This window comes from Fundulus heteroclitus, chromosome 4 (assembly GCF_011125445.2).
Source record: "Fundulus heteroclitus isolate FHET01 chromosome 4, MU-UCD_Fhet_4.1, whole genome shotgun sequence".
Classification (NCBI taxonomy): domain Eukaryota; kingdom Metazoa; phylum Chordata; class Actinopteri; order Cyprinodontiformes; family Fundulidae; genus Fundulus; species Fundulus heteroclitus.
Genome location: NC_046364.1, coordinates 17912520 through 17932542, shown reverse-complemented (window position 1 = coordinate 17932542; position 20023 = coordinate 17912520). Strand labels below are relative to the sequence as shown.

General features: G+C 46.0%; 1 protein-coding gene across 7 annotated transcripts in view; it reads left to right on the top strand.

The window, feature by feature from the left end:
* Window positions 1–4974: 4974 nt before the first annotated feature.
* The window catches only part of LOC105916364 (transducin-like enhancer protein 3-B), a 29228-nt gene continuing 14179 nt past the window's right edge, over window positions 4975–20023 (top strand). For 2 of the 7 annotated variants that reach the window (XM_012850834.3, XM_012850833.3), the window contains exons 1-7: window positions 4975–5451; window positions 5945–6209; window positions 6621–6721; window positions 6933–6996; window positions 8495–8539; window positions 15036–15098; window positions 15931–16005. In XM_012850834.3, coding sequence (XP_012706288.1) covers window positions 6186–6209; window positions 6621–6721; window positions 6933–6996; window positions 8495–8539; window positions 15036–15098; window positions 15931–16005 — 372 coding nt within the window. In that variant the 5' untranslated portion in view covers window positions 4975–5451; window positions 5945–6185. Of the gene's footprint in view, window positions 5452–5944; window positions 6210–6620; window positions 6722–6932; window positions 6997–8494; window positions 8540–15035; window positions 15099–15930; window positions 16036–20023 lie in introns of all 7 variants that reach the window. The other 5 variants (XM_012850831.3, XM_012850830.3, XM_012850837.3 and 2 more) reach the window with 3 other exon arrangements.

Below are 20023 nucleotides of genomic sequence, written 5' to 3'. Positions count from 1 at the left end.
TTTGTTAATCTGGTGGCCTAGTGGTTAGAGCATTGATCTTGGGTCCCAGAGATTCTGAGTTCAACTCCCACAGACTACCATTCTGGGTCCCTGAGCAAGACACTTAACCCCGATTGCTCCCCTGGCGCCGCACAGTGGCAGCCCACTGCTCACCAAGGGGATGGGTAAAGATGCAGAAGTGAATTTCTCCATTGTGAGATCAATAAAGTTCTATTATTATTATAAATTATAAAGCAGCGCCCGATCTGATGAACGTTGAATTGAGACTTTTTTCCCACTTTGAAAAAGTTTGCATTTGAACTTACCAGCAACAGAGACCTATCAATTTTTACCATCTGCAACATTCCAAACACATTTCTTACATCATATATCTGAAGAGTAGATAACAGCTTCTCCTTACCTACATCTTCTCAGACAATTAAATTATTTCCCTAACAATAGTGAGTTGTCGATGTTTAAATGTGCAATAAATCTTAATAAATAAGGAGCATGGAGGACCCAATACTGTACTTTGAGTAAGATTGGTGACACCAAAACTGAATTGTTTCATGAGTGGTTGTCCATTTCATCACTCAATATACTATTGGTATATACTAGTAAGACTAATACAGAACAGCAGATAAAACTTTAAGATATGTTAAGGCCTATATTAAATTAATTTTACGACCATATCAACAGATTAAATACTTTTTACTTTTTTGGTGTACCAAATTACCCTCGTAATGAAGTAATATTTTATGGATTAAGTCCCTGATGATAAGAATGTCTAGCTCCGCCCCTGGTTTGCAGTAGTTTACTAATAGACAGTGTGGAAATCTTTGTACAATAAAAGCAATGTAAATAGTGTTCCTCGGTTGTATTTGTCGTAATTCTAATTCTAGAAGTAGAAATAGTGAAATAAATAGCACTATCATTTTGTGAAATCCTAATTACGCTATTATAAATAAGTAAAAGTCTAAACAAAATATAGCAGTTGTTTAGGCAGCATATAGTGTTGTTGTGTTGTATATCATATAAAAGAAATATCACCTGCTATTTATACCTGAACTGCATCAGAGGGTCAACAAAAAAATTAAACAATAATAGCAACGAAATATTGGTAAAAGGGAAACCCTCACCTTTTCTTTTTCAGGCAGCTGTGGCTAAGAATCAGAATTTTTAATAGTCTACAGTCTTTGCTTTTCCATCTTTCCAGCCGGCTTCAGAACTCCAGCCTGGCACAAAATATTTAGTTTTATAAAACAGATTAGGTTTCTGTTGATAAATGCATTATACTTCAGAATGGGGTACCGCGCGCGAGGTATTTTTAGAAACACAACGTCACGATGACGTCACATCACGTGGTACGCAGTGGGGCAAACTCCGGAAAGCCACCGTTGTTTTGCTGTAAAAGAGACGTGCGTTAGCCTAGGTTTTACTCGGTAAACGACTGCTTTTTCCAAATCTAAGACCATGGTTTTTAAACATTGTTGCTATGGAACGTGCAACAGCGACTCGAGTTACGCTGATCGGCCGCATATGAAGGATGTTTTCTTCAAGACTGCCAAGGAGAAATGTGTGTGCTTGGAACACCGGGGCGGTCGGCCTACACAACAGTTCAACCCGGAAAAAGTTACCAAATTCAAGTACATATGTAGCAAGCATTTTGTCGGAGGAAAGGGCCCAACCGAAGAACATCCTGACCCAATTCCAGCGACATCAAGTCAAGGTAAGAGTATTTTGGTGGCCGACATGTTAATAAAGTAGCGCCTGCTACCATGACAGCATATAGGCTATCATGGTAGCAGGCGCTAACATGATAGCCTGCTACCAGGATAGCTTACTCAAAAACATTTCAAATGAGACAAACATTAAACATATACCCATTCCTGGACGGTGATTGCAAACAACAACAAAAAAAAAAAAACGGCCGACACTGCCATGATCGCCGGCGCAGGAAAAAAAAAACAAAGCTTACCGTTCGATCAACTGGCCAGTTTTCCAGTTTTTTTAAGCCCTCGAACCTCAAGCCATCGTTTGAGCTGAAGGTTGGTGTATTCTTCGACAGTTCGGCCAGTAATCCGTGCGCCTGGGACATCGTCTTGGGAAAGTTTAACGGCTGTAAAGTCGGTCATATCGCTGTTTCTGTTGCGCTTGTAATAGCTGGGTTATCCGTGCTTTCTCTCCTGTATGCCCTACCTAAGCGGCAAAAGGGGCGTTGCTCTTGAGACGGTGACGTCACGTGTGCGGTACCGTATTAGATGCTATTTTGAGATGCTAACGTTGGTTACTTACATTTCTCAAGTTCCATAAATCAAAACTCTCTCGCCTGCTTCTTTACAGAACTGCACTCAGCAGCTTTCACCTATTTTACTGCAGATAATTAGTTTCTTAACTGGGACTAGTTCCGTAGCCTAGTATTAATTGTGGTAACCACAGTATTCCTGTATGATAACTGTAAAACTGAAATCTCCGCTCCAAGCAAGCACGCAGACGGACAGACTAGAAAACAGCCAATCAGAAAGAGGGAAGGCGGGATTTAAAGCAGTATAACCAATGACAGTGGAGTTAAACAGCACAGAGCACAGTCAAGTGTGCTGCAGATTTAAAGGGACAGGTCCACTGAGGGCAGGACAGACTGGCCAGCGTGAGGCAGCGGAGCTGGGAGCTGCGAGAGAAAAAGTAGGGCAGAGTGAGGGTACGTTATGTGGATCATGTATTTTTATTATTATTATTATTCTTTTGGACATGCACCATGCACACACACACACCAACAAACACGCACACAAAAAAAAAAAAAAAAAACTGACAAAAGGGCACTTTGGGCACCAAGGAGCAAAGGGGCAGGTGCTCAAGCCCCCTCCGCCCCCCCCTCTGCACGTCCCTGCTGTATACCGCCAAACCCGTCTTCATGTGGACGGGGCCTGAATTCACTAACGAGAGATAACAGTCAGCAGATGCTTAATAAGTATTTTTTTTCCTACTTTCTGTCATTTTTCAAACTGTTTGCAAGAGGTTGGAAGAAGACGCGTTTTAACTTATTGTCATCTCTTTCAATGGTTAAGATGCCATCGCAGAGTGAATCGGGGGCGTTTTCACCTACAGCTGTGAACCATGTTCTCGGAGAAAAACTGGGATTTTCACAAACAGACCGAGTTTTATATTGTTTAACGTCTGTCGCTTCTAAGATTCTGTGATTACGACTGCTACTGGAACAATGAATCATTTGCTGAAGTTTTATGTGAAAGCCTTCTCTAAAGTCTCCCCGACAGAGTGTCACTCCGCGACATGCCCTCAGTACATGAGTTATTATCCTAACTGATGTCGCCACATCTGCAGGAGGGATCCATTTGTTGCTAAGCAGCAGCTGAAGCACGCAGCGTGCTAGCTACAGCTCAAATTTAGTACTTTGTGCACTTCATTGTGCTTCAGAAAATTATGAAATATTACAAAGCGTCGTTTCGGTCTGAGAAGAACAAAATGTTCCAAAGTGGATCCAATTGCATGTTTTTTATTTATTTCTTTGAGTACTTTGATCTCAGTGACTATAAGCAATGGGTTTCATTACATAATAATTGATTTATTTTGGATAATTCTCTAAGGAGTATAGTCTGTGCTGATTATTATAAATGACTGATTTAATTATTAAACCATTTTCATATGGAGTGTTTTTGAATAAGATAATAAAAATTTCTTTCACTATTTTACACCAGATTAAGTACAATATTTAACAACGCACCAATAAACCAGTAAAACCGCAAATCTTATTAAGGCTAACAAAACTAGGTCCAGTAACATAAATCCAGTGCTTGAATCAAAACACGATGGCTCTAAATGGACTCTTATATAAACAAATAAATGCACTTTTAAAGGAAATTGAGGGCAGAAACACATGAGTGAAAGGAGCCAGTATTTGAGTGAGGTAAAAGCTTTGTTTTGCAGCAAATGTTTTGGGGAGGGGGGGATCAAACTGATATTTAAGCCCCTACTAGCTTTTTTTTTTTTTCCTGCTTTTGTTTTATGCATGGCTCTTTTTACCACATGGTAGTGACAGATTGTTTGAGCTGAAAGGAAAAGCCATTCGAAGCTAATTAAGCAGCCATTCCAGGCACTGTTCGCAGGCAGGAGGGAGAGTAGCACAGGCATTTGTCAGCGCTGTACCCAACGTGGGTTTAATTGACAACCGGGACTCGTGACTGACAGCTCTTCCAGCGCACAGCCAATCGTAAGCGGCGCAGGCAGACAGCTACGACGCGATTGGGTAGAAAGCAACAAGGCGGCGGAAGAGGCCCCACGTGGGGTGCGTAGGGTGGGCAACACACGATAGGCGGAGGCACAGAGGTGTTGTAGTCTTCCTATTGATGCTGATAGGGAAGCTTGTACACGCTTAAGGTCTCGTTAGAAATAGGTCGATCAATTCAAGTCACTAAAAAGACGCTCTGTTGTAGATAAGGCATCTTTTTGATATATCCTGTGCATTTTCAGGTTTAAATGAACGTAAGCGTTTTCTTCTTGTACTTGGATTGGCAGATGAGGCTGTTTTTTCCTAGGATATAACTGCCTCTGTTATATGTGGAAATGTGATATTCGTGTTCCAACATTTGTGGGTGGCATCGCCTCAATTTTTATATGTTTATATAGAAAGTATGTTCTTTAATTTTCTTAAATAAACACGCCCCCTTTGGAAACGTACACGCCACAGACATAAGCTCGGATAGCCAAAGTTTAATAGATGTCGATTGCATTCGTACTGCTTGGCTGAAATGTACGGACATATAAATTATTACCTTTTGTTTTGAACAAGTTGTTGAGCGCTCAGTGTGTCACTTCACATTCAAAATGGCGTCCGCGTGAGGTCACGTCATTTGCCCAATCAGAACGCCTGCTCCCTTGGAACCCCACGTGGGGACGGAGGTCATGATTGGCTGTTCGCGGACGAGCTCCGCCGAAGAAGGCGATTGGTCGGCGCGGCCCTCTCTGAGCAGTGAGGTCCTCGTGTCAGTGCACAGTCTGTGTGTGGTACAGCGCGCGGCGGAGGAACTGGGTACCCAACGGCAGGCTGGCGGTGAATTTCACGACGCTCGATATTTCAGCACAAAATAACTGCTTCAGTCGACAGCTCACGCTATCGGGAGTTACCGGAGACTTGGCGTACCGCTGCAGGATCTAACTAAGCCTCTTCTTGAAGTTGTCTGCGTTCGAGGACACGTCCTAGTCGAGGGGTTTCCAGCGTCCGATCGGACGGACGGACGGACGGAGCGACGCTCTCCGCCTCGGAGTCACCGGGCTTTAAACGACTCTCAAGGGGCCGAACAAGACGACGCGGACGAAAAAAAAAAGAGGGGAGCGACTAAATACATTGCTTTTAGCTCTTTTAAGTCTTCGGCGACGGTGGAAAGTCGATCATATTCCGCAGTGTGTGGATACTATCTGTTACCTGTGCAGAGGAGGGAGGATTCCGTCGAGACAAAGGTAAAAAAAAAAAAAAAAAAGGCTACACGAAGAGAGCCGCTAACAAGGCGAGTGGTGGTGTGGCTTTTATGGGAGCCGACTTCTTGTTTTCAGATCTCCTCGAACCACTGAAACACACTAGTGTTTATCTTTTCCCTCTCTTTATGGAAAAAGAGCTCGGTGCATTTATAAGAAAAGCGAAGCACCAACGAGTGTTATTTAGATCTAAAACTTTGGGATTGTATACTTTGGTATACAATATTTGGTATATAAAATGTAGCACATTTTTTGTTTACATTTCCTCTCCGGGATGCAGACTAAGGTGGCTGGTGAAGAATCTAACATTAACTTGGGAAGTATATTTTATGTTATTGTATTTTTAATCCCGATCAAGAACGACTTTTATTCAGGTTTCTTTTACGTAACCGGGGGGGTCAGGTCGATGAGGTTGAATTCCTGCTTTGTGTTGTTGTCGGTTTGATCCTCAGCGGTTCCCCCCTCGTTTTCTGTTCAGGTCCAAAAGCCAGGGAAGGCTGAGCGAGGAGGCGACGCGTCCGTCCATCCATCCGTCCATCCATCCACTGGTCGGGCTCTGAAAGTGCGCCTCGCAGCCGAGAGGAGGCTTTGTCCGCCGCCATCCTGCGTGCACAGGGGAGGGGGTGGCGGTGATTTACCGCACCTTCTCTGGGATTTCTACGGGGGGAGGGTGGCGGTGGGAGAGAAACACGTCGGTTCCCTCGTGTAAAAGACTCGACATGTATCCACAAGGCCGGCATCCGGTAAGTCGCTGTCTTTGGCACCGTCTCTTCATTGATGCAAATACACCAGCTTTTTTTAAAATAGCTTAATTACCTGAGAATTGATCCACGCCTATTTGTGGCTGGAGTTGGTGTCGCTTTTGTTTTTTTTACTTGAGCAAAGAAGAAGCTGAGAGATGTTTTTAAAAAATGCTGTTTTACTGCTAAAATGACAAACGCCACGGCGTGCTGGCGTGGATTAAGCGGCTGCCCTGCCTCTCTTCTGCTAACCGAGCCTCGGCAGACATGAGGGCAAACCCCGTGAAGAGATAAAGAGCTGGGTCTACCCAGAAAAAAGCAGGAGGAGGTGGCAGGAGCCAGATCTGCTGCTGATGTTTACACCTGCGGCGTTTCCACTCTTTTTTTTTTTTTTCTTTCTATTTTTTTTTTCAGGCACCTCACCAACCAGGGCAGCCTGGCTTCAAGTTCACGGTGGCAGAGTCCTGCGATAGGATCAAAGACGAATTTCAGTTCCTGCAGGCCCAGTACCACAGGTAATGACTAACTGACTGTAAACAGCTCTGGCTTCCTGGAAACAATGGGAAGAGGAAGCTGCTACTGGTTGCTCCATTATTGGAGCTTACGGCATCTAACGTCGGAGAACGGCTTTCTCACGTTTCTCGTGTCGCTCCAGCATTTGCCTTTCAGCCGTTGCCGTGTGTACCGTTAACGCTTTGTCTCTTTTTGTTTGTCTTCCTAAAAAAGCCTCAAAGTCGAGTACGACAAGCTGGCCAATGAAAAGACGGAAATGCAGCGGCACTATGTCATGGTAAGTGCGATAATTGTGCGCCGTGAATCAGATTTAATGCCATACCCGCCCATTTGCCTCAGGTGAAAAGTCACAGGTGGTGCAAGCCGGTTGTTTTCCCAAGATCCTGTCAGATTGTTGACTCGCTTGTTTTCATTGGACGAGGAGGAGGAGGAGGAGGGGTGAAATTCTAGACGGGGTCAAACGTCCAGCTATTGATTGCAGGGTGTGACGACCCCCACCTCCCATCTGCGTCTCCGGGTTCCTCTTTGTGACCCGACAGACTCCCCCCCCCCCCCCCCCTCCCGCCTCCCTGACACGATCCAAAGGAAGTCGCCGGCTCCTCTGCCGGCTTTGGGCAGGATTCAGTGGTTTTCCTGTGTGTCGTCTTATTGTTTTGTTTTAGTAACCTCCTCAAAGTGAAACGAGCGTCGCAGCCGCAGCGTTCTCACACAGTGGAAGAGTCTGAGGCCGTTCAGACCGGCTGCTAACACGCTCCCCGTTTGATCAGATGTCAAGTGGACAGCTCTAAGTACACGTGTTAGAACCACGTGTGTCCCCAGCGACCACCTCTGATCCCTTTTCCTTTATTTCCCCCCTTTGGTGGCAGTCCCACCGTTCATGCTCATTTTAAATTGGTGTTACGTCATTTTAGTCAACAGCTGGACCTATTATTAGCTGTAATAAGGAGGATTAAATGTAATTAGAAGTTATCCCGCTGCTCAGTGGATGCAAACGAGCAAAGCCAGCTCAAGAATTGCTCTAAATATCGAAATATTGCGACTATTGCGAATCATTCTCCACTTGCTAACGAACGTTTTCATCCAATCCTCTTTTAAGAGATGGCTTAAACGTAAACGTCCAGGACAGGAGATCGTTTGTACGATAGTTCGCATAACAGGCGGCATAAACGGATGGTTTTGTAAACCTGGCCCAACTCAAAGGTTCTTGCCAAGACGGGCCTCCAGCCACTGGAAGCTGTGATTAGTGATGCACTGTAAGGTGTTATGAGTAGCTATAAGAGGGGGGGAGAAAAAAAGGGAAGGTGAGTTGTGTGTCTTTGATAAACAAGAGAAATGACTACGCTTCAGTTTGGATCTGGTTAGTTTGGGTTTTGCCAGTCACCGAGGATGAGTTTGTTTTCTCTCTGGGTGTTTGAGGTCATAGGTGATGGTTGTGTAAAGACGGCTTTCCCTCAAAGAAACCCGCCTGCTGTCGCTGTGGCGGTTAAATGCAGCTGAAAACCTTCAACCCCTTTGGTCGACGCCACTCTGCATCTTTGGATCCATTCTTTTTCTGAAACATTGATTTTCGCCGCCTCCTTTTTATTGTTTCTGTGTCCGGTTAAAACGTCCCGCTGGCCTTTTTTATTTTCTCATCGCTGTTCATAGATGGGTTCTGCGAGTCCAAATGACATGCTTAGAAACCGTTCTTGTTAAATATATTCAAGTTTACGTCTAACGCATCTCTGAGACCAAAGGTGTGAGGTTCTGACGGTTCCGCCCCCTTTCTTTTCCAGTACTACGAGATGTCCTACGGCCTCAACATCGAGATGCACAAACAGGTATGTAGCCACATCAGATATGGCCTATGTACATCCAAAAGGTCTTGTGTTTTTTTTTTTTTTTCCTCCCCTAGTGTTTGAAGAGTATAAACACACGCACGCATGCATATCTGACCTTAGTTCCTGCCCTTATCTCCAAATGCTTTTCAGAGGCGTACACATACAGGCTTCCTGTTGTAAAAATGCTGACAGGTTAAACAACACTAAGGGCACACCGTCTGATGGGACGCGTGATAAGATTAAAGTGAAGTATTTGGCAGACAAACCGACACTGTATGCTTTTGAGTGGTTTGTTTTTGTCTTTTTTTTTTTCTTTTTTTAAGGAATCTAAAAGCTCTTAATTAGCAAGTACCTGTCACAGGTGAAGTCGACTAATGTCTAAAGTGTTTTTTACGCCCCTCTTCAGTGGATTGGGAGCACGAGGAAAGCGGGCGGTGGATAGATCGAGATAATTAGAGCATAGTTTCTGTGCTTCACACCCATCTTTCCAGGGTGCTTCCAGTTTATCTTTTGGTTTGTCGCGTCCCAGACGTCAAAAGGAAGGCAGCGAGGAGGTTTCGCTTTGGAGAAATGCCCGAACAATAGAGCGTGTCGCTGACTCATTCGGACGGCTGGCTGAGATTCACAGGGCTCTACCCAAAACCGGCCCCGGAGCTCCCAGGAGCTGAGCCGCAAGTTGTGTGAACAAGAAACGTGTTTGGCGTTTAACGGCCACGTCACACCGCGGCAAGAGGTTAAGGGAGTCCATGTGTGGTGTTTACTTTGCTCAAACTAAAGGGTTTCAACGCTTTGTCAAAAGGAGGGAGAGGAAAGAAGAAAAAAAAAAAGCAATGTTTGCTGTAACTGATACCGTTGAACACGATGTGAAGAGACCAGAGGCGACGCTAACGGAGGAAACGATACTCTAGGACCAAGATACCAAGAAACTGGACTAGAATGAGACGAACCACTGAGCACTTTTACTTTCAGCAGGGATACCTCAGAAAAGGGAAGCTTGAGAGACGGTGGATTGGTTTTACTTTTGAACTTCATAAACATAAAACGGACCAGTCTCAGTTATTTTGGTGCTTCTTTTGTGGCCAAAGTTGCCAAAATCACACGGAAATTAGGCCGCTACGCCCGCTGTGCTAGGTGCTAAGCTAGCAGCATGACTCGGATGTTTGAGAGCAGCATAAGAAACGGAAGCTAATAAAAATGGCTTCAGAAATATGGTTCTCTCTCTCCACCGCCGCCCAAACATGGTGTCCGTTCGTAAAAATGCGCAGAGAGACGCACCGCTTCTAACAATTTAGTTTGTGACTACAGTCGCGCCACTTGTTGCAGAAGGAGCTTTGATTCTAGTAGCTTTATTGGGCCAATGTCAGGGCGACGCTAGTGATTTATCTACTAAGGCCCAATGGCTGCTACATGAAGAGTACTTCAATAATGGACAGGAGCAAGTGTTGGTTCAGTTATTTGTGATGTTTTATGGGAAATGAGGACCGACATGATGAGTGTGCTCACCAGTGTTATCAGAGATCAACATTTTTGTCATTATCTTCTTTGCCTCAGAGCCGCTTCAGACGAGCATGCAGATAATTTCTGACGTGAAACCTTCTCGCCTCTTTCTGTAAACCTTGGACCTTTTTAACTTTTTAAAGTGTTTAGTTAAGACACGTGTCGCAGCCCAGGAGCCGAAGCGAACACGACTCTAAATGGTGCGTTACGTGAAGGGGAAGACATGAGCCGGCGTTTGAACGCCCGGTTCACGGTCGTGTCTTTGAGCTCCAGATCCAAAGCATAAACGCTGCTGTGTTGGCTCTAGTGTGATAAACGTCCTTTAGGTTTGTTAGGATGACTAAATCTGAAATAAAAGTCCCCGTTTGAGCTCAGACGCATACTTCCTCCCAGTTGGTTGCTTGGCAGGTGGCATGTCGTCATGTAAAGACCAAAGTAGGCATTCCTTTAGGCCCATTTTAAAGGGCTCACTATTTATCTTCTCACCTCTTCGCCTTTATTAACATTTTCTAATTCAGACTTGTCTTTAATTCCATATTCATATATTTTGCATCTCTTTTCCATCTCCTGTTTTTTTTTTTTTTTTCCATCACCTCGCCCACCACCCAAGTAAGGTGATGTGAATGATGGCCCTTGTGTCGTTAGCTGTGTGGTGTGATGGATGAGAGTGGAGGCAGGGGAGGAGGAGGAGAGATGGAGAACGGTGGGGCGGAGGCCTCGCGGCCGTGAGATCCAGAAGGTTAATGGCACCGGTGGGTGGGTGGGTAGCCCGGCCGGAGCAGCCAGTGGCACACTGCTCAATTCATCTGCTGTTGACGTTTTAGTTGGCGCGAGGTGTGCTAACTAGATGCGCTTCCTGATTTTCTGGAAGCCCAACCTGCCAGGCCCGCGCTCTCTCTGGCCGTCCAGGCTGCTCTTTCTGCCAGGCCCTCCTCAGCTGTAAGCAGGTAGAAGTGATCTGCGGTCGGAGGGACGCTGCGGATGCCGGCGGACAGAGCGAGCGGGAAGCTAACGTTGGATGTAATCTGGCGACTAGGCGTTCCGGGGTAAACGGGTTAATCGACTTGTCCCCGTGCATCTCCTTTGTTTGTCAATAAGCCCGGCGGAGAGCTCTCTGAATAATTTATCGTTCCTGCCACCCTCCTTCCTTTCTTTCCCCCTCGCCCATCCCCGCTGAACAAGTGTTTGTGACGCCATCAGCGAGAGGTAAACAGCCGGCCCCTGGCCGTCCCCCCGTTATCCATATGAAAGGCTGCTGGCTGGATTATTGGAAGCGGGCGGGCACGCTACTTTGCTTGTGTTGAAGATTTATCGTAGTGTGAAAGAAACGCATTATAAATTCACTTTTGTTGTTACCCCAACAAATCTGGACTAAAAGGGGACTTGTGCATAAACACACGCGTGCACGTCTATAAATATCCCAACATGGAAACCCGGGTCTGTGTGCACTTCCACAAACATACAGTAATGGAGGTTCCAGCACACCGCCGCTGCTGCTGCTGCTGCTGCTGCTGCTGCTGAGCCGAGTGCTCGTCATGAAAGGGATGTGTGTGCGGCTGCCGGGAGGTAATTTGTTTTGACAGTGTCTCTTATGATGGCAAAAAGTGCGGGGTGGAGGTAATCACCCTTGCTTGCTGTCAATAAGTGATTTTAATTAGCGCAGCTCATTAGGCTGCCTCAGCAACATGCCCTGCTGACTGTGGTGGTGGAGGTGTGTGTCTGTGGGGGGGGCGCTTTGTTTTTCACCGCCTCGCTCTCTTTCGGCTGCCTGTTTATCGCTTTCATGCGCGCCCGTGTTTTAGTTTCAGCCTTTTCTCTCAAGTAGCGCGTGGAAAAGAAATGAAAATTAAAAAAAAAAATGAACCGGTCCAGCACTTCCTTGTGTACGTTGTGCCGCTCGACGCTTTGTTTGCCTTTAGCAGGCCGCTTTCACCAATGCGCTGCGTGCCTCCGGTTCCTCACTGAATGAAGGAAAAGGGAGAAAACGCTTTTATTGAGACGGATCGTGTCTGCTTCCTGGAGGAAAGGGGGGGGGGGGGGGGGGGGGGGGAACAAGGGCTTGTGCAAATGAATAATTTATAGCGGATTCCTGGAATTGTTTGCCAAGGTGATGATGGTCGATCTGTCTCAAAGCCAAAACAAACTGAGTAGGAGAACACACACACACACACACACACACACACTCGGGGGAGTGTGATGAGGTTACTCAGGGCTGGGAGACTTGCTTTATTTTGATAGCCAGGCAGGAGAAGTCGGTGAGGCGGTGTTACACAATTATAGTCTGGGTGACGCTTTCCTAACTGGCCGGTGTCGGGATTCAACACGTCCGGGTCTGTGTAGGCCGTGCAGAATCCATATATCTGTAGCTCCGACGCTGAACGCCTGGATCCGTCACAAACGCTTCATTTCCATGGGTTACCCCCCCCATGCAGAAAGGATTGCTGCTTCTTCTCCTGCGTACAGGCTCTTGCTAAATGCAAAATGTCGCTCATGCATTTGTAATGAAGAAGGTGCCTCTAAGTGGCTCCTTCTTCCTCTTGGTCGGCCTGAGGAGATAATTCCCAAACAGCCATCTCTGCCTCCTCATCATATGCCACTTGTTTTTTTTCCCCGCCAATTGAATCCTCGTCAGAGACTCCGCTCTCCACTCGGGAGGCTAATGCCCGGAGCGACGCGCCAGCCAAGCGGCTTTCAACGCACCATCGACAGAGGGGGACGCGGCGGGGAGAGCGAGCCTCTCCAGGCTCCCGGTGCTTCTAGCCGGCGCTGAGTACCTGTAATTGTGGCGCTGCGGAGAACGGCTTCTGCCGGCTCAAAGGCCGGCGGCTTTAAGTGACTATAAACGGCCCGCTGAAAGCACCGCGGAAAATGGGTTGTTTCAAAAAAGCTGGAGCGGGCCTGTTTGGAGTCGTGCTATGAACGTCTCCATGTTTGGCCGTCAGGAATTTGTCCAAACACACTTGCCCTCATTACCCCTCGCTTGGCGAGCCGACTGGACAAGATGCTGCCACTAACTACAGAGACTCGGCTGCCCTCACCTCACGTTCAGTAAAGATGCAGAGAGAGGAGACACTGATGGGAGGAGAAAGACTTTAGAGCCCGAGATGAACTTAAGAGGTCAACAGTTTTAGAAAATGTATCTTAAAAAGTGGCACGGCATGATTTTAGCCTTTTTTTTTTGTATCTGGTTGGTGCTCTGTCTTTTTTTTTTTGTGTGTGTGTGGGGCTTTCTGTGGGACAAAAATACAATAAGTTCAACAAAAAGGCAAAGTGCGGCTGAATTCCATGAATGCTTCTGGCCTCAAATGGTGGCCCTGAAGTGGTGATTTGCTATGAGCAAATGGATGCGTGTGTGTGTGTGTGTGTGTGTGTGTGTGTGTGTGTGTGTGTGTGTGTGTGTGTGTGTGCGGCCGGGCTTTAATAGGAGAGAGTATCAGCATACAGCTGTTTCTACAAGCCCTGCGCTGCTCCCCCTGCAGCCATTTGCAGGCAAGTGGTGCAACACCCAAACACGCTCACCCTGCCAGTGTCGTTGTATACAGCCCCCCCACCCCACCCCCTGCTAATGATGATGCTTTATGAGTCCCCAAAGAGTCCCCCCCCCTTCCCCACCCCTTCTCCATGTCAGCTCACCCCCAGCGTAGCCCCCCCCCCCCCTCCCACCGCCTCCACATTCCCAGTTATCCCTCATTAGTTTCCTGCGCCGATCAGATCGACAGGCCGAAAATTCAATTTAATGACCTGCCTCTGCGCTGCTCCTAATATGATTTTACAGGCTGTTCTGGTCAGAGCCCCGGCCCAATTTACATAACGATAAGCCCTGCCAGATAGCGTTGCCCCAGCAACAGAAGAGGGGCGGATGGGAGGAAGGAGAGAAAGGAGGGCGGGCGAGGAGGAGAGGAGCGGAGATTAGCGTGAAGGGGGTGTGAAGACGCTTTCGGGAGAACGAGGGAGAGAGAGAGAGGAGAGGCACGGTCCGTTTGAGGTCAAACAGGGGTTGTGAGATAAATCCTGACAGGACAGCAAAGGTCCCCCCCCCTCCATCCCCTCCATCCCCCCTCCTCCTTTCTTCCCTTCTCTGCCTGCCCCCTGAAAATGAAAAGGGTGACAGAGGTTTTCCAGAAAGCTGCTGGCACCTCCCGTCTCCCCCCCCTCTCCTTTTTCACATTCAAACAAGGTTAAGGAGTAAATGAGTGGAATGCAGCAGCGTACAAAATGGCGGGAAGGACCTCTTCAACCCACACACACCTGCTGGGCCTCCACCCCCTAATCTCTCAGAATCAATTAGTTCACCTCCCCTGGTTCAGTCAAACCACATTACCTTAGTGTCAAATCAGAGGATTTCTCTTCTGCCTTCACCTCCTCCCCTCCTCCGCTCCTCCGCTCTGCTTTTTCCGCTTTTGTGCTTCTCTCCGCCGCGCCGCCCGTCCGCCCGGGCTCTGCGGAAAGTGCGGAGTTTAAAAGGGGAAATTGGCTCGGGTAAAAATGTCCTGGGACCTGCGAGTGGAGCAGACGGGCAGCGCGGCGTATCCATTTGCCCAAATGCAGCGCTGCAAAGTGCATTATGTACATCCAGCTGCACAGTATCATCTTACTCTGCCGGCTAATACCGTGTGGTCGATACAAAAGATGCCTCTGATAGATAGGGCTGGAGAGTTAACCTGTCTGCTTCAGCGTGGGCCCCCCCTCCTCCCCCCTTTCTCTTTATGGACCGTAATTATGAAGTATGGACCTCATTAGGCTCTCTCCAGCCAGATGGTATTAGCATATTTCAGCCTCCTAATGAAATAAAGGCTTGGGCTTAATGGAAGCATTGGAGAGGGGGGGAAGTAAATTTGTTCTTGGGCGGTCCCAATTTAGTTAGAAATACAATTTGGTTAGAAAATGCATGTTTTACCCAGATGGACCCTGCAAACCGTTTTGGTTTCATAGGTAATTAAACGGCTCGGCTCTTGCGTGCGCGCAGCTCCTCTAATATTTTCTTTCTTCTCTCCTGCAGACTGAAATTGCCAAACGCCTCAACGCAATTCTGGCTCAGATCATGCCATTCTTGTCACAAGAGGTGAGTGTCCGTCAGCCCCGCTGTTTATCTCGAAACACTGAAACAGAAGCTGTTGTTCAGAGGCGTATTGCTTGAATGGGATGTGAGCAACAGGTTTTGTTATCGATGCTACGTTTTGGTTTTTAAACGCACAGTGGCAGCGGGTACTTTAGAAATGTTTCACCGTTCTGGTAGAGGGCTGTGCAGCTACGGTGGTACAGTAGGGACACGTGACGCTTCACTGGGCCGTTTTTCTGACGGTGGGATTGGTGCTCAGCTTTTTGCACTGAACGCAATCAGATCAGGTCCTATATCCAACAGTTTAAACCTCACTTTTCTCCACTTTTAGAGCTTTTTATTTTATTTAGATATACCAATACAGGCTCAAAACCTTTTTTGCATCCTCATGCATCCAGCAACTTGCTTTCACACCTTTTCTCAGCCTGTTTCGATGAAATTATGAAGCTACCATTACAAAGTTTTGATTAACACCCCAAGTAGTTAAAACTACCTGTTACTTTAATTTGAAATAAAACCTCCAGATGAAATCCTGTTTGCCAAAAGGGAAATGTTGTTTTTCTAAATGACATTCCAGTTTTGATTGTCTAATTTACTTCATTCTAACCGCGGTTTATTTTTGTGCATCTCACAGAAACCTCGCAGAGCATGGGATCGCTCTGCGAGGTTTCTGTGAGCCTCAGAAAGCACCCAGTCTGGACCTTTTTCACTGGTTTTTAAGGGACACTTAAGGGTCTATTTTCACCCTTGAGAAGCAGCGGATGTCTGAATGTGTTTTTTTTAGCTGAACTATTGAATGGTGTTGCTGATCTTTTGTGCTTTGTGTGTCCTGCAGCATCAACAGCAGGTGGCTCAAGCTGTTGAGAGGGCTAAGCAGGTGACAATGACTGAGCTGAATGCTATCATCGGGGTACGTGGACTTCCCAATCTGCCTCTGACTGTGTGTATACCCCCTCTTTTTCTTCCATTTAATCAAAAAGCAGGGACAAAACTGCATCACGGAGGAGGACCAGCACTCTCATAGATTTATAGACAGTTGAAGTCTGCTACATTATGCTTGGGGGTATTAATTTCAACCCTCTCCTCATCCAAAGTGCTAAATTTTAGTCTTAGTGTTTTAATCTGCAGCCATGTTGCTGCTACTCTTTGTATGTCTAAGGACGCACCAGCCATGCCGTGGTCCCTTCACTTTTGCAGACTTGTCCCTGTCTTCAGTTGTTTATCAATTTTGGAGTATGCAATGTTTGCCATGATCTGTAAATGCGGTGATGACGGCTGTAAATTCTCTGATTGCTGCAATTTTGGCCTTTAGGCACACAGGGAGTCGCTCCAAAGTGAGCCTCTGCTCTAAAGCGGTGTTCCAGCTGGGATCAGATTATAGAGTTTCTCACATTTCACTTGACTTGCTCTTTAATTACATAAAGGTTTCAGCCAACAGGCTTACCTCTACCTCTGGACCAGAGAATTAAAGTGTTCAGGTCAGGACAAGCTTTGGGATTGCAACAGAGATAACAGCAGTGGGAACTGTGCAGGTACTAAACATTTCTACAACGTTAGGGATTCAAGTTCAGGCTACGCAGCGTGGAACAGGAAAACCTTTACTTGGTGGTCTCCACAGCAGCTGTGGGTCTAAAGTCATGAGCCGCTCTAGTTTTAATGTTTCTTTAGTTCCTGGGTCAAGATAATTATGTAAATATGCCCGGTGTAGAATATGCAGTGTTCTGCTGATCTTTAAAACATCCAAATAATACAGGAGCACATCTGGTTTTATCTCTGACCGAAGCTTTAGTTAAGAATTTTACAGCAATGAGGCTAAACGGAGAAAGCCTCCACCAAGCCGTTACTGACCTTTTAGTTTCCACCAAGTGACGGCCGTTTTCAGACAAGTAGACTCCAAAGAGATCTGCTCTGGTTTTATTCTAAGGCATTGTTCAGTTAAGCAGCGTCTTACTAACACTGCATTTGTTTGGCTTAAAAGTCTGATTTGATATCAGATGGAAACTAGAGGCTGCTCCATGGGCTGTGGGCAAGGCAAGTTTATTTGTATAACACATTTCAGTGACAAGACAATTCATAAATAGAGTTCCAGATAAGTGAATCATAAAAACTAAATGCTGCTTCTCCATGTTTAGTTCTGGTTCTAGGTATGCAGTGCAGGCTGGAGCCAGAAGACCTGAGTGGTCTGGATGGTTGATACACTGATAACAAGTCTGTGATGTATTTAGGTGCTAAGCCATTCAGGGATTTATAAACTAACAGAAGGATTATAAAGTCTATTCTCTGAGATACAGGGAGCCAGTGTAAGGACTTTAGAACTGGGGTGATGTGCTCTACTTTCTTAGTCTTGGTGAGGATGCGGGCAGCAGCGTTCTGGATCAGCTGCAGCTGTCTGATCCACTTTTTAGGCAGACCTGTGAAAACACCATTGCAGTAATCAATTCGACTAAGTATAAACGCATGGATTAGTTTTTCCAGATCCTGCTGAGACATTAGTCCTTTAATCCTACAAATGTTCTTCAGGTGATAGAAGGCCGACCTTGTAATTGTCTTTAAATGCTTTTGGAGGTCTGAGTCCATCACTACACCCAGATTATAGGCCTGATTAGTGGTTTCTAGCTGAAGCAGTGCACGAACTTTAGATCTCTCCTCCATTTGTCCAAAATTATTGCTTCAGTTTTGTTTTTATTCGACCATTCTGAGCATTTACTCAGTGCTTGAAGGGGTTCATACTCACCTGGTGACATGGTGATGTAGAGCTGTGTGTCGTCTGCATAGTTGTTGTACCTAATCTTGTTTGTCATAAACTGAGCCAGAAGGAACATGTAGATATTAAATAGGAGGGGACCCAGGACGGACCCTTGGGGAACCCCACATGTGATTTTTTGTGTTCTCTGACGTAAAGTTACCTACTGACATAGAAGCTGTTTTCCTTTTATGTAGTCACCAGAAAGGCCGACCCAGTTTTCCGGACGCTCTAGTGGAGTATAGTCAGAGAGGCTATTTAGCGCTCTTCTCCACTGTTTTGCATATTTTTTTAGCCAGAGGCGACTCACGATTGAGTCTTTATTTGACGAATGTCACAGATGTGTCCCATTTGCATGGCCCTACCATCATTTCCATAAGTCCGACATCAAGCAGGATTGTAGTTGGGTACTGGTTGACGCGGCAGCTACAGGTGGTTTGCTGCTCGTCGCGTATCATGTAAATGCTAATCTGTGAAAGGTGGCACAAACCTCTACACCTGGCTGATTTTAATACCACTACAGCTCATTTGCTTACCACAATGTCCTGCTCTTTACATGTTTCATTTGGATATGTATACACTGCGTTACTGAACTCTTTTTACACGCCTGTTTTAAATGATCGTTTAGAAGCTTTTTTTCTTTAAAGTACTAGAGTTGAATAAGTCTGTATATTTCACCGTTTCTGCTAATTAAATTAGATTTTTTTTATGGCTAAAAAGTGAATAGATATGAATCTGATAATGCAAATAACCAACTGTTTATATTCCTGGTGTGGCTGAATCCTTATGATCTGTCACCAGCAGCTAACTCCTAGTGTCTGCTTTGTTTCAATGGTCTGACTTTCATTTTTTTTTTTTTGGTTGATTGGGCTTTGAAGGTTAAAGTAAAACAAATGTTAACTTGGATATTTCGTGTTTTGTCCTTTCTTATTTGGCCAATTTGAATGCCAGACGACCCAGATGGCTGCCAAGCTAGGAAAAAATCCCTCTGCCCTTCCCCTCAGTCATGTTTGTTGTTTTTATACTATTTAGCGTTTCTTCATCTTTCTTCAGATGAGCGAAGAATCGCTGATGAGCAGCAGAACCTGTTGTAAGCCACAGCGGGTAATGCGCCGATCATTGCCAGACCTATTAAGCCAGTCTGCCAGCTGGTTTGTGCTGGTTCTGTTGACGCTTGTTCCACCTGACAGTACCGTTCTGCAGGGAGCCAGCTTCGCCTAGTTAACTTTAATTGCCTGCTTCCTGTGGAAGTTGCCCGAGCTGCTGCAGCATTTACACATAATGAAAAAAGATATGTGTGAAAGAGAGCTAGCTCTTTATCCATGAATATTGAATTGGAAGCAATTTATTTTCAGAAAATTTCCTCCCTGCTTTTCTGTCTCTCTGCCCCTCATGACTTCCCTCCCTCGTCTCTCTTCTCCTCAGTCATAGCACGCTAATGAGGCTTCTTGATAATGATCCCTGCACGCTTTTCCTCATTAGGCACACTCAATAGGGACGTCCCTGCCTCAATCCCTCGCCCACTCTCTCTTTTATTCTTGTTATTTATTTTTTTTTATCCTTCTGATTCCGCCTCTCCTTCCCCGTCTTGTTCTGGCTGCCCCTTTTTCCCCTTTTTCTGTTTTTCGCTCGCCTTTCCGTTTTCTCCAGAAGCGGGGCAGCTCGGCTCTCCAGTCTAAAATCGATTAACAATGTTGGCCCCCGTTCGCTGGCATCCATCTTTGACGATCCCAGGTCCAGCTTGACATAATGGGCCGACGGAATAATGGCCATCTGTTAAATAAACTTTTGAATGTGGTAGGCCACCCCAGATACATCGCTCCACTTTCTCCATTTTGTATAATGAATGTATAGATCAGGTTATTGAGGTTCTATCTTGCAAGCAGAAAGGCAATCTTTTTTTTTCTTTTTTTTTTTCTTTCCCTCACTCGCTTTTTGAAGAGGCAGTTGATGGATGTGCTAAGTGTTATTTAACCTTGTTTTAAAGCACTTGCTTCCCTCTTGCCTGAGTGGCTATTTAACTCCTGTCTATCTACTCTCTTGGCTCTGACTGCCTCTCACAGACATTCACGGCCTCTTGGGAGATGTGTGTGTGTGTGTGTGTGTGTGTGTGTGTGTGTGTGTGTGTGTGTGTGTGTGTGTGTGTTCTCCGCTGTCTTCTGCTTAGTGGTGTTTTGCCGAGGCG